Source organism: Candoia aspera, chromosome 7 (assembly GCF_035149785.1).
Source record: "Candoia aspera isolate rCanAsp1 chromosome 7, rCanAsp1.hap2, whole genome shotgun sequence".
Classification (NCBI taxonomy): Eukaryota; Metazoa; Chordata; class Lepidosauria; order Squamata; family Boidae; genus Candoia; species Candoia aspera.
The window spans coordinates 75,026,630-75,040,629 of NC_086159.1; the positions used below are offsets into that span (position 1 = coordinate 75,026,630).

The window sequence follows — 14,000 nt, forward strand, 5'->3', positions numbered from 1 at the left end:
TGGGCGGTGGCCGGCAGCCTCCGCAGCGGCGAGGAGGCCGGAGGCGGGGAAGGGGAGCCGCCGCCGCCGCCGCCGCCTGCCTGCGAGCCGGAGGGCGCCGAGCCCGGGCGGATCCCGCCTCCGCCAGCATGGGGAGTGAGTGGTGGGACGGGGCTGGGCGGCGGGCTCCGTGGAGGAGGCTGGGCTGAGAGCGCAGCATCACGTCGCCCTCCTCCTCCTTATTACTATTACTACTCGTCATAGCCTTATTAATAATCTGGTTGCAGTTACATACCTCCTCCATGTCCTTTCCCCAAAGCAGCTCCCCGGGTGCTTGGTCTCCAGCTGAGGTCGTGGAAGGCGATATTCTCCTTCTCTCGGGGAAGGAAATGGCATTCTAGAATGGAGGGGCGGGGTGAGAGAGAAATAAGGGGCTGCTTGAGGGTTTGCAAAGTTAAAGGCCCCCATTTTGCTCCTTACCCCCCCACCCCCCCACCCTGTACCACCATGCAAAATGCATTGCAAGTATTTGTCCCCGCTTCTGGTTTGTCGGACAGTCGCTTGGGGGGCTCCAAAATAGACTTTTTGTGGTTGTGTATGTCCCTGATATTGGCATGCAGGCTACGAGGTAGTTAAGGGAATATAGTTGCTTATTATTTACCCATCCATCCATCCATCCACTGGGGCTCATTGAACATTCTCACCCCTGGATTGGTGCAGCTGCAAATCTGCCCAGGCTCAATATTGGGGTTATTTGCCCCCAACACCTGTTCTCAAAAAATAGACCTGCATGCTTTTTGCCTTTTCCTCCTCTCATACCTGCATGGTATTAGTGCTGTTGCTAGGCTCTGAGAGGAATGCAAAATATGAAAATAAGTAAAATGAGCTCTCTCATTTGCTCAGATGTTGGTGATGGTAAACATGACAGTACATGGTACCAAGTTTTACTAAACTTTGTTCAGTGAAAAATATGTCAGCTGTCTGTTTTGTACAGATTTCCCTACTGTCTGGTTGTAAATCAAGCAGTTGCAGAAATTGCTAATTCATTTCTTTTGAAAATGGCATTTTAAAAAATAATTGCAATGCTGCTATTTAAAGCAATCCACTCTAGAACACTTATTAGTAAATTTCCATATGGTGCAATGGTCAGAGAGCACCTCAGATGTAGTAGCTACAAATTACACATCCCATTAGGAGTGCTACTTCTAGAAGGAAATTCTAAAATGATTATTTAGCACTCATATTTAACTAGGCAAGTGATTCCTGATCTTTTAAATGGCTCACTCTATTGTCATTCAAAGCTTTTGTGGGCCATTAGGAAAGCAAGCCACTTTAAACATTTTTAATGTAGCTTAGGGCTGATGAGAATCAACCTAAACATCAAGGGATATTAAAAATGCAGTTATTTGTAATTGTTTATTATGCCCCCTCACAAGCATATTGTACTCATCATTGTACTTTTAGCTCCAATGGTCGGAAAATGATACCACTTAACCAACTAGGGACCCCGAGTCAAGCTCGTGTCAAAGGAGATTTTACCTTTTACCTAACAAAAGTCTGCCCATAATTGTTATTTTATATTCCCTGCTACGAGACCCCTACTGTATCTTTATGGACTGAAGATAGTCCATTGATTGGAGCACATAGTGATTAAGTAACTGGGTATACAGCGAAATAAACTGTAATCCGGGTTAGGGCTGACTTTGCTTTGACAATGGTGGGGAAGGAGAGCTTTGGACCCTGCATGAACACATCACTTCTTTGCCATTCATTAAAGCAGCCCAATTATTTACTAGCTTCTGTACAGGACTAAAAGGAAGGTGTTGCTGCTTTAAAAGTTATATTTCAAGTGAGATTTTTAAAGTGGCAGCCTCCTTTTTTTCCGGCTGGCCCAGAAGCCTGAAAATGTGGGCTGCTTTAGTGAATAGCAGAGATACTCAATATGCTGACATCTGAAACCGTTCTTCCAAATCACATTCAAAATGAACCCAGCTCTGTTCTGTCCCTTAGAGCAGTGTTTCTCAGCCTTAGCATGGCTGGCTGGGGAATTCAGGGAGTTGAAGTCTACCCATCTTAATGTTGCTACGGTTGAGAAGCACTGCCTTAGAGATTAAAGCAAGGCAAATATTTACAGGCAGTTAAGAACCCAGGTTTTCTTGACAGATTAATACTTTGCGCGTTCTGTACTTTTATCCTCACTTCAACTATCGCAGTAATGTGTCTCATACATGTGTGTCTTTTTCTTCAACAGTAAAATTTCTAGAACTCATTAAGCCCTTCTGTGCTGTTTTGCCTGAAATCCAGAAACCTGAAAGAAAAGTAAGTGCTTTGTCTTGCTTGTGCAAGATTTGTGGAATTCATTTTGAATAAGTCTGAAGTCCTAAGTAAGTTTCATGAACAGTGTGAAATCGGTTTATGAAAAGAAATTATGGGAAACTTTGGGTGTGTAATTTTCAAATATCAGAATGAGAATTATTGATGTTTAGTGAGGTTGATTTTTTTTTCTTCTTTGATCTAGCCATGCTGGTCACAATTCAGCTAGCATAGATTGCTATTAAGGCTGCAGTCTTACATATCTCTTGAAAGCAAGTTCTGCTGATTTTGCTGAGACTTATTTCTGAGTACACGTGCATCAGGTTTTACTGAGCCTCCATTAAGCCCACTGGAAGAAATATTTCCCTTTAGTCATGCATGGAAATGGACTTAGATTTATCCAGCAACAAGATAGGGGACCTCTTAATACTTCTTTTTGTCTCACAAGCCTGTGCACTTATGAAAATACAAAAACTATACATCTAGCATGACACTGTTTGTCCACCACGGTCCCAACCCATCCCTGGATTTTAGTCTTTGGACCTACTTGCTATGCACATGTAATAATTCCACATAACTAAGTGTAAGTTTATTTTGTGTCCGTTATCATATTGGGTTGTGTTTTTTTATCTTGCTGTCCCAAAAATTCTGTATTGGTTAACTTGCTTTTATTCGTTGTGCTTTACAGATTCAGTTCAGAGAAAAGGTTTTGTGGACAGCCATCACCCTCTTCATTTTTTTAGTATGCTGCCAGGTAAGAATTGACCTCATTATGGGCCAAGTTTCTTTAAATGTTCACCTCCTATCAGACCAGCCTACTGTCTGCCCTGCGCTCTTAGGTAAAAAACAGGGCCCCTGTTGCAGGTCCTGCTGCAGAAGCCCTTTGACAATTATTGCTGTTGTTTTCAAGACAGACAAAGTTGGGCCCAGTGTTGAAGGAAGCCCCCACCTTATTCCAGTTTAGAAAGGGAGACTGCAAAAATACCTTCTTCCCTTTAATGGCTTAGTGTTTTGAGGTTGAGAGTGTTAGTTTTGCATACCGTATTTCTTCTCCATAATTACTGCTGTTTTCGTTGTAGTTTTGTAAGTCGCCTTGAAATGTTGACAAAGTGGACTGAGTATAAATGTTCTTAAGTAACTAAATTATTGGTGTTGCTAAAATGAAGTATTAATGTGGATTTTTGGGAACTGTAATGGATACTGACAGCTCCAGACATTTGGCAGTTGTCGACAGCTTTTATAATGAAAGCTAGCTTGAGAAAAGGAATTATGAAGTATTGAGGGTTATTGTATTGACTCAAAAGTAATGTAGGGCTTTTAAAATCTTTGGGTGTTTTAGAATATAACCCTTCCTGCCCTAGAGGTTCTTGGTATATTATAGTGTGTTGAGCGCTCATGTTTTCAAGCACCTGCCCGATACTGTGTGATCCAGAAAAGCATGAAATAAAATACGGACAATACAAGCCTTTGGATAGTCTCCATCAAAAATTGCTTTGATGTTTTTGTCTGAAACGATTCAGTATTGTGTGCACCTTCCTCAAAAATCGCCTTTGGTTGTATTCTATTTTTTCATGCTTAGTATTGTTATGAATCTTGTAGATACCATTATTTGGAATAATGTCCTCAGACTCTGCGGATCCTTTCTATTGGATGAGGGTCATTCTTGCATCAAACAGAGGTCAGTGGTTCACTCGCTTGCTCATCTGCCACTGTCTCTTTGGGTTACCAGTTTTGATAGGAAAGTAGCTTAGATTTCTGAAAAAATATTTGTCCTTAGGTTCTCCGGTGTACTGATGCCTGCCCTAGATTTTAAGTTAGGGGAGGGCAATATTTTTCAGCCAGGGGCCAGACTTAAAATTTAATTGGTAACATTTATAGCTTGTCCCATTGCTAAGGCTCTGAGCAGCGTCCATAAAATAATACATAATCAGAAAATGTAACATGAATCCATCTCAGACAGTCTCAGCAAATACAGTGGGTCTTTAAGACTTTGCCCTTGTTACTTGATAAAATACTTGTAGTCTGTCTCACATGTAACCTGCTTCTGCACAACCAGCCTGTCTTTCCCTCCCTGCCTCATTCCAATTTAAAGTCAAGCCATTCTATGCAACTGATAAAATGAGCTGCAGCTCACAAAAGCTAATGCCTTTTAATAAAAGGCGTTAGTCGGAAAAAGATGCTCCCAGACTCCGTGAAAATGTGCAGTTACTCAGAAATTGTTGTAAATACATGAAATGTGATCTTTAAAGTCTAATATCCATGAATAAATGTATGAGCAAGAAGATCTAAAATCTAGAGACCGCCTCACTGGAAAAATACATGATGAATTGGCCCTGTGGAATATTTAAGAACGTGATTAAGAATTCTTTAACGTTGAACACCACTAGTAAAGATTTGTTTGCTTGTTTGTTTTCCTTCCATCCTTCTTCTACAGGCACTTTAATGGAGTTGGGTATCTCTCCTATTGTGACTTCGGGCTTAATTATGCAGCTGCTGGCTGGAGCCAAGATCATTGAAGTTGGTGATACGCCAAAAGACCGAGCCCTTTTCAATGGCGCTCAGAAGTGTGAGCATTAATTTCTGTGCCTTGATGGAACCTTCTTTCTCTCCTTAGTAAATGCAGCATCTAACTACTTAAGCCCATATGGTTGTGGGAAGAGGACATGATTGTTTGTTTTCTTGTTTCAGTGTTTGGAATGATTATTACTATTGGGCAAGCAATTGTATATGTCATGACGGGGATGTACGGGGATCCTTCTGAGATGGGGGCCGGAATCTGTCTCCTGATTATAATCCAGGTATGTTTTTAAATACTGTACGCGTACTACTAAATTCTTTATTGCTAACACTTCTTGATGTGTTTGTATGGCTTTCAGTATATCTGTGAGGCAAAGAAGCAGGGAGAGTTTAACACTAGTCGGAAGATTTGAAAGCTGCAAATATATATTAGAAGACCTACAGTGCTGTCATGTACGGAAGGCTTAGCTAGTTTTGGGTGGCATGATGGTCCTTTAGGAGACAATCCTTCTTCACGAAAAGCCTCCAATTCACTAAGTCATTGTGGGTTCTTCTGTTCTTTGGGATGAATTCAAACCGTTTCATGCAGTGATGGAAGCCTTGTATTGGTGTGGTGTCAGGGGAGAAGGTGAGCAGTACTCCCCTCTAATTTCCCAGGTCCCACTAAAATCTTCTCAGGAGGCTCACTCACCTTCCAGAAGAGATCTGGACAAGGTGGAGCACTGTTGGAAATCACTGGACAATTCTGTCCTTGCCTTGCTGACCAAAAAAATAAATTTGATTCTGCATGCTATTTGCAGTCGCTTAGGCAGGAACTGGCACTAGAGTATATACCAAACTCTGGAAGGCAAAAATTTTCAATGGGCTGTTTTTCTCTGACCAGTTGTGTTTCATAGTAGGAAAAATGTTTCAATTTGGTGAGTTCCCCTACCCAACCAACAGCAGCTACAGAGATGGAGATGAGCAAACTCACATGTAATGTCTACTTCTGATCTAACGTTTCTTCTTTTCTGAATTTATTGATAGAAGAAGTCAGCTTTTAGGGTGCTTCGTGTTACCTTTTAATCCTTAAAATAATAAAGGACTCAAATGTCACTTCTTGGTAAGACTGAAGGAAGGAAGGTCGAAATGTAGGTAAAAATATTGCCCACCCTGTTGTAAAGATGTGAATGATTTTTTTCTTTTTGGCCAATTGCTCCCCAAAATACTTTCTAGACAGATATGTTTGTCAGATCATCTTAAAATGTGCATTACTTATCCTGGATGAATTTAATTTAACAAAGATGTCCGGTTGTACATGTTGCCAGAGTTTTCTCTGAAACCCTTAAAAATTGTTGCCAATTTGTAATTTTCAGGATAACAGAAGGAAAATGTTAATTTGAATTAATTAATTGGGGCAAATAAAATCAATTTCATCAGTCAGTTGAAGGTATCAGCCGAATGACCAGTGGGATAAAAAAATTGTTTCAAAGCAACCTAACCTTTGAGCGTGTCCACTAAACCTAGAAATTCGTCAGCATGTTGTTTATGACCATGTGCTACAGGAGTCATTAAGAGTAGTTTAAAATTGTTCCCTGTATTTTATGTTATAATTTGTTATATGCTACTGAAGGAATAGGATTGGACCTCTTACAAAAACAAAATGCAAAATAGCTAGGAAAAGAGAGGTAGTTAACAGTTTTTTGCCACTCCCGAGAAGATTATTTCCCCAAGGAGCCTCAGGAATTAACAAAACTTGGTTTTCGTAATGAACTTTTCAGAGTTGACCAGACCATCAATACCTGGCATGCTGGCTGATTTTGTCTGGGCTCAGAAGCTAAGCAGATCAGGCCTGGTTAGTGCTTGGATGGGAGATCACCGGGACGATAGGAAGGGCTGGGAAACTGAAAAAATGAAGTTTAGAAAAGCAAACCATGTCCATATTGGATCTTACATTTATTTATTTATTTATAATGATGGTCTGTATTGTAATCTATGTTTTATGGTTTTTAACTTGTTTATTGTGTTGCAAACTGCCCAGAGTCCCCCTTTGGGGGAGATGGGCAGTGACAGAAATTTGAAATATATATAAATAAATAAACAAACAAACAAACAAATATTGCTGCCCAAGTCGAGACTTTACCTTTCTCAGTTTGTTCAAGGATGCCTAGCTGAGGGCTGCAGCATCAACAGGACTTCAGTAGCTACCCAAAAAAGTTAGAAAGGCAGGCAAAGCCTACAAACGTTGCTGAACAAATAGTGATGATGCTTTACTTTTGAGCAAACGATGGGGTTTTGAGCGCAGAGTTATGGACCTTTTGGAATTCCCCCCCACAGTTGTTTGTTGCTGGCTTGATAGTACTGCTGCTTGATGAGCTTCTGCAGAAAGGTTATGGCTTGGGATCCGGCATTTCTCTCTTCATTGCTACCAACATCTGTGAAACCATTGTCTGGAAGGCCTTTAGCCCTACTACCATTAACACTGGCAGAGGTATAGTACGTTTGCACAGCTGATGTTTTGACCAGTTGCATGCTTTATCAGCCTCTTGCAGAGAGCGACCATGATCTAGGAGCTAGGAAGACTTGGCCTATTGTCACAATACATGGTTGCTCTTTTTTTTGTTTCCTTAACACAGTGAAAGTCTCTCCATAATCAGCCACAATGAAATGCCCTAGATCGGGTTTTTCAAACTCTGTTCTAGAGGACCCTGTAGTTCCAGGAGAACTTTATTAGGGTTCCATGAGAGGCTAAGGTCAAAAAAACCAAGTTTGCTCAGACACAACCCATTTTCCACCACTAAAGCTTTGCCTCTTGAATCAGGAGTGCGAGGATTTTTTTTCCCTCAAGTTCCACAGCCTGAAAAAGTTTGAAAACCCCTGGTCTAGATCACTGTGTTGCAAAAAAAAAAAAAAACAGGAATCTGGAGGACATGTTGGCCATCTTTACTCTGAATCTGGGCAGAATGTGGCAAGCGCTTTTTCTGTACAGGAGGATTTCAGTGTAGGAGGCTTCCCCATTCCAGTAGGTTCTACATCTGCAGTTCCCGAGTGGTCCTGTGGCGCCCCAGGGCACCACAGTAAACTCGCAGGGGCACCATGAGATAACACAGTGATACTTGGCATCTGTCAGACATTGCATGAACTACAAACCTAGGGGTGTCGTGAAAGGTTTACTGAGGCACTAAGGGTGCTGTGAACCCAGAAGTTTTGGGAACCTCTGTTCTACATAAATCACATCAATACATCTCTTCAGTGCAGATTATTGCTGGAGTGAAAGTTCCAGAGCATCTCAGATTGCACATTCTAGAAGCCTAGGGGAATCCAGATAGGAAATCTGGGGCTGTCCCTGGAATTAATGTCCGTCTCTTTGTCATGTTGTTGTTATTACTGCAGAAGGAAATACTGTGGCACAGTGGACAATTGCTGCTTTAACAAAAAGCAAACAAAAACCCCTCTGTAGGTGAATCATCTCAGATGCTGGATCAAAAGCATGTCTGAAATCTTAACAGTACTGTATAGAAATGTTCACTTTATTTACTGTAGCTGAAGAGTTGGGGCCAAAATTAGGATCATTTTTTTAAAAATCCAGAGGTGCAGACCTGCTCCCAGTTGTGCACAGATCAGTCCCAATGACCTCAGTGGAAACCCCGCAAACCTCAGGATAAGCTTGTCGTCCAAATTCTCTTGATTCTTTCTCTCTCTGAGTGAGTTTCCCTTTCTCTGGTTTATAATATGTTTCCGGTTTCCACTTAGGTGCCGCACTATTTTCTCTTCTGCTTCTCTGTGTTTTTCTCTTCACGTGTTTGTTTCCAAAACTTCTGATAGCCAGAGCACTTTTTTTGTTGGCAGAATGGAGGCACCCTTTGTTATTTCAAAAGTTTTAGGATTGTTGTTAGCCGTTTGAGGTAGTCCAGGCAAGAAACCGAAACTGTGAGTATTAACACTATGTGTATTGTAAGATTACAGCAAGGGAATCTTGTGAGTCTGAAAGGACGTCTCTCCCCACTTGCCTTTACTTTCCAGGGAACTAGGGAGGGCCCCTTCTGTGGTGCTTTCCACACCCCCGTTCCTTCTGTGGGCTGAGATGTCTCTTGTCTGACCATTGCCCAGACTGGGGCTCTTTCTTCTCCAGTCTCCCAAGGATATTCCCCGAGACAATTGTACAAGTAAAACATGACTGTGCTGGGGGAGCCCACTTCCTGTGAGTAGAGGGTGCCTCTTGATGCTGAGGAAGTGGGGGCAGAGTTGGGACATTCACAAGGAAATAATTCTGGAGATCTGTCTTGGGGACCCCTTCGGTTTCTCAGTGTTCACCCTGAAAATTTATCTGGGTATCCTGGGAGAACGTGGATGAATGTACAGCTTCGTTTACCCGTTATGAATGAGCATTTGGTTTCCCCACAGCATGAAGCCTTGCTTGGTAAGTCTCGAAAAGATGGTAGTTCCTGTAAAAGCTTAGCACAATTCATGTTGTTCATGCACAGTCCTTGTCACTGAATCCTTACAGCCCTCCATTAATTGTCTCAGTTCCTGTTTCTGTGAGTCCTTTTGCCTTCTTGAATTCTGCATGCGTTCCATTGGGCCGTTACCGCAGTGCCTGTCTGCAGCGCATTGCAAAGTGACCTTATCTGTGGCTTTTGGCACATCTAGGTACGGAATTTGAGGGCGCCGTCATTGCCTTGTTTCACCTCTTGGCAACACGAACTGACAAAGTCCGTGCGCTGCGGGAGGCGTTTTACCGCCAGAACTTGCCAAATCTCATGAATCTGATTGCCACGGTGTTTGTGTTCGCTGTCGTCATATACTTCCAGGTAAGGGAAATCTGCAGCGTGCGTTTGGCTGTAGAAGTTGTTTTATGACAGGAGGAAGTGCGATTAAATGCTTTCGTCTGCCTAAGATCAGAGAATGCAATCAGTTTAGAGCAGAGTTTCTCAGCCTTGGCAACGTTAAGATGGGTGGACTTCAACTCCCAGAATTCCCCAGCCAGTAAGGTTAGTCCTCATATTAGTAATTTGGAAGAGAGGTGGAAAAAGAGGTTGAGGGAAACTGCTTTATAATGGTTTAGACCTGCACTTATTTCTAAATTAGCCTTCGTTTCAAGCAATGTAAGAAATGTTGTGGAAAGGATAGTCCTGGTACCTTGAAGAAAAAGCTTAAAGTCAGTTCTATAAGAGATTGAGTAGGCCAGAGTCTCTTCCAGCTCGGCCCTTTTGTCTTGATGGTTATCAGCGAAGCCTTGGACAATGGTTGCTGACATTCTCTAGTAAAAGGGGGGAAAAGAGATGGGATAAACAGGAATCTTTAATGTTGGCTGACTTAGTTACCTTCTAGATCAGCCTTTCTCAACCTTTTGACCCTGGAGGAACCCTTGAAGTATTTTCCAGGCCTCGGGGAGCCCCTGCACATTCAGGCTCAAATATAGGCCAGAAGTTACAAAATTATTATATTAGTTTCATGGGTAGGCCTGTATATATGCACTAACAGTGCTCTTAAACTAAAACTAAAGAATGAAACTTACCTCTTTAATGTGAAGTTGTCTGAATTTGAAATAATTTTTTTAATGAATTGTGATCTCCCAGAGAACCCCTAGTGACCTCTCGTGGAACTCTGGTTGAGAAACCCTGTTCTAGATCATAGACCGGCCCACCTCTCTTGCCAGTTTTACTATCTGGAAAAGCAAAACATGGAGGACGAAGCCAAAAGAAGCAGGAAGGTTTAAGGAAAGTTGTCAGTTGAAATTGCAAGTCATCTGGATAACTGAGGGGGAATGGTAGGTGACTGGGGAAAGAGTGGAACTACTCAAGATTTCAGGTGTTTTTTTTTTTTTTCCTGGCTTCTAATTCTTACACTTGCAAGATTTTGATGTGCCACCATGACTGGAAGCATTTGTAGCTTGGCTGCGGGGTCATCCACTCTCCATCCTGTTTAACTGTAACAGGAAAACAAACAAGCTGGTCCAAAGTTCTGAATGCCTTCTCTGCAGCTTTGAAACAGATGTGGTGCTCGGGTTCTGCAAGCCTGGTGATCACCTTTGCTCTTCCCCACAGGGATTTCGAGTTGATCTCCCAATCAAGTCTGCTCGCTATCGCGGGCAATACAGCAGCTATCCCATCAAGCTCTTTTATACCTCCAACATCCCCATCATTCTTCAGTCCGCTTTAGTTTCCAACCTCTATGTCATTTCCCAGATGTTGTCTGTGCGGTTTAGTGGCAACTTCTTGGTAAATTTACTTGGGCAGTGGGCAGTAAGTATCCAGCTATTCCTACAGTACCACCTTCAAAGTAGCAGTGTTTTATGTTGGGGTCCGTAAAGGGTGTCACGTTTTCACTGTCTCCTTTCTAGGATGTTAGTGGTGGTGGCCCAGCGCGCTCCTATCCTGTTGGAGGTCTCTGCTATTACCTCTCCCCACCAGAATCCATGGGGGCTATCTTTGAGGATCCGGTCCACGTGATTGTGTATATTATATTTATGTTGGGCTCTTGTGCCTTTTTCTCGAAAACGTGGATTGAAGTGTCCGGATCATCTGCAAAAGACGTAGGTGCCCCCCCCCCCCCGGCATCTGTTTTATCCTCTTTGGCAGCTGGGCTCTAGATTCTCATTTGTTTATGCAATGCCTTGCATCCACTGACACACAGGTATTTTTGCAGGTTGCCAAGCAACTGAAAGAGCAGCAAATGGTAATGAGAGGCCACAGAGACACTTCCATGGTTCATGAATTAAATCGGTAAGGGTATAAAGGAGTATCACAACTAGGTTTTCTGTCCAAGCCATTTTAGGGTTTTAGTTTGTTCTTTCCTTGGTGAGTGGTGCTGTAGTCTGTTTTCATGCTACCCATTGGTTAGTTCCACCACCTCCAGAAATGTTTTGGATGGCTGAAACCAATCCTTAATAAAAACAAATAACTCTTGAAATAAATAAAGCATGTCCATCCAGCAAGTGAGTGCCAGAAAAGGCAGATTACATTCCTGTTCTCTTCCCTCCAACAAGAACTGTATAGAAATTCATCAAAAGCAGTCTTAGACAACACCGGTTGATTTATTTCTTGTTTTAAAAGGAAATTAAAGGCTTGCAGGATATTTTTATAGCAAAAATACACTGGCAAGGACAACTTGGCCATCTTAAGGGTGCATAGAGGAATCTTGACTAGATCATCCAGGGATCAACATCCTGATTTTAATACTGACCAATGCATGGCATTTGGATAACTATTGATACTTAACAAATTAGCAGGAATGAGATGTACTGAAGACTGTAGTTTTTCATTTACTTACTATGGCAGCCTTTCTCAGCCTTCTGACCCTGGAGGAACCCTTGAAATACGTTTCAGGCCTCGGGGAACCCCTGCACATTCAGGCTCAAATGTAGGCCAGAAGTTACAAAATTATTATATTCGATTTATGAGTAGGCCTGTGTATATGCATGAACAGTGTTCTGAAACTAAAACTAAGGAATGAAACTTACCTCTTTTATGTGAAGTTGCCCGAATTTGAAATAGTTTTTTAAATAAATCGTGATCTGCCAGGAAACCCCTAGTGACCTCTCGTGGAACTCTAGGATGCCACGGAACCCTGATTGGGAAACCCTGCACTACGGAATGGACAGGACTCATTAAGTCAGTTTTTTGCAGGGGGGAACCCATTGGTTCATCCTCTGGTGGGGATAGCACTAGGAAATTTGGGACTTGGAGGAGCCTGATGAAAAAATGCAACTGTTAACTTTACTGATCTGGGTCCTTTCTAGGCTTAGTCTCTGGTAAATCAAGAGGTCCCTGGAATTGAAGGCACGACGACACGAAGTGAGCAGATTTCCATTAAAATGGGCTTTGTTTCTGTTCTCTGCTTAGGTACATCCCCACAGCAGCTGCCTTTGGAGGGCTGTGCATCGGGGCGCTCTCGGTCTTGGCGGATTTCCTCGGCGCCATTGGCTCCGGCACTGGCATTTTGCTTGCGGTCACCATTATTTATCAATACTTTGAGATCTTTGTCAAAGAACAGGCAGAGGTCGGAGGCGTGGGTGCTCTATTCTTCTAAACACGCCAACATCAAGTGGCTTGCAAGAGAGGGAATTTGTCCTCTGACAACGTTTAAGTCCGATAATGCCATTTTTTTTTTCCGAAACAAGTGCTATGTCCCCCATTGTTCTCATAATGGGCTTCTGTGCAGCTTCAGAGCCAGCTGCCTTAACAATCAAAGTTTACATTGTCTCGGTTAAAATCCAAAAGTCTCTCGTGTGGCCTGTAACATTGGAAAACACATCTCTCCTCTTCAACACTAGAGCAAAGATGGCCGGACGGGTGCCCATTTTGTTACTAGGAAACGCTTTGCACACTTGACAGTGGGGGTGAAAGGTGTCTGTGCCCGTTGCAGGCCTGACACCCGTTGCAAAGAGTTCCTTGTTGCTCCAAATGGGGACCCTTGAGCTTGTTTAAAAAGTATATCAGTTTGTTTCCTTGAAATCTATATTTTACCTGAATTACTTTTACATGCTCAAAGGAAAACACTCTCCCTTGCAACTTAGCGCCCTGTTGAACTATACATCACAGCCCCCAGACTCTGAAATGAAGCCGATGGTGGAAGAGCATTTCAATGGCCTCATTTGCGAATTTGGATCCAGTGAAACTTGAGGGCCGGCAGACCAGGATAAGCCGATTCCAGATTTCTGCCAGCCCGTCAGGCACCATCACATCGTGGGCCTGGGGTGTCTTTCAGCCTGTGAGTTCTTTCAGGATGGGGGAACGGGGAAGAGACCATGAGCTGCTTGAAACTTCACCCTCACCTCCTTTCTTTCCAAAGTAGATTAAAAACACACACACAGCCAAGCAAAGGTGTTGGTCTTCAAGGGGTATGGCTTGTGTTGGGAAGAAACAAAGCCCTTATCTTGTCGTGCTTCTTTGCGGCAATGTAGCCAGTGTAAACATTAGACATTAAAGTTATTTAATTAAAACCTCGCCCTTGCTGCTTTTATAAGATGACTTCCCTGTAACTCTTTGAAGTAAAATGATGGAACTCAAGGTGGTATATACAGGGCTCCCTCTTCCCATTCCCCCTACAAAGCAACCCTGTGAAGTAGGCTGGGCTGAGGGCCCAAAGTCTACCCCGGGAAGTTCCGTGGCTGAGGGGGAACTGCAGACCAGGTCTCCCCACTCTTAGTCCAACTATCTCCAGCCCGCTACACCAATGTTTCTCAAACTTGGCAACTTTAAGGCATGTGG

The 14,000-nt window shown here is 42.8% G+C and overlaps 1 protein-coding gene across 1 annotated transcript; it reads left to right on the forward strand.

Annotated features, from left to right (window-relative positions):
* Nucleotides 1-13,736, forward strand: SEC61A2 (SEC61 translocon subunit alpha 2). Its single transcript, XM_063308152.1, has 12 exons — nt 1-135; nt 2,231-2,298; nt 2,981-3,046; nt 3,892-3,970; nt 4,727-4,858; nt 4,981-5,090; nt 7,126-7,279; nt 9,439-9,599; nt 10,836-11,033; nt 11,132-11,323; nt 11,437-11,513; nt 12,633-13,736. The coding sequence occupies exons 1-12, from the start codon at nt 129-131 to the stop codon at nt 12,817-12,819; spliced, it is 1,431 nt and encodes a 476-aa protein (XP_063164222.1). The 5' UTR covers nt 1-128; the 3' UTR covers nt 12,820-13,736.
* Nucleotides 13,737-14,000: the final 264 nt, after the last annotated feature.

Excerpts from the sequence above, each read along its gene's own strand:
- SEC61A2 (XM_063308152.1), top strand. Across the intron at positions 2,299-2,980 it reads TCCAGAAACCTGAAAGAAAA|ATTCAGTTCAGAGAAAAGGT; the intron begins GTAAGTGCTTTG and ends TGTGCTTTACAG. Across the intron at positions 11,324-11,436 it reads CCGGATCATCTGCAAAAGAC|GTTGCCAAGCAACTGAAAGA; the intron begins GTAGGTGCCCCC and ends GTATTTTTGCAG.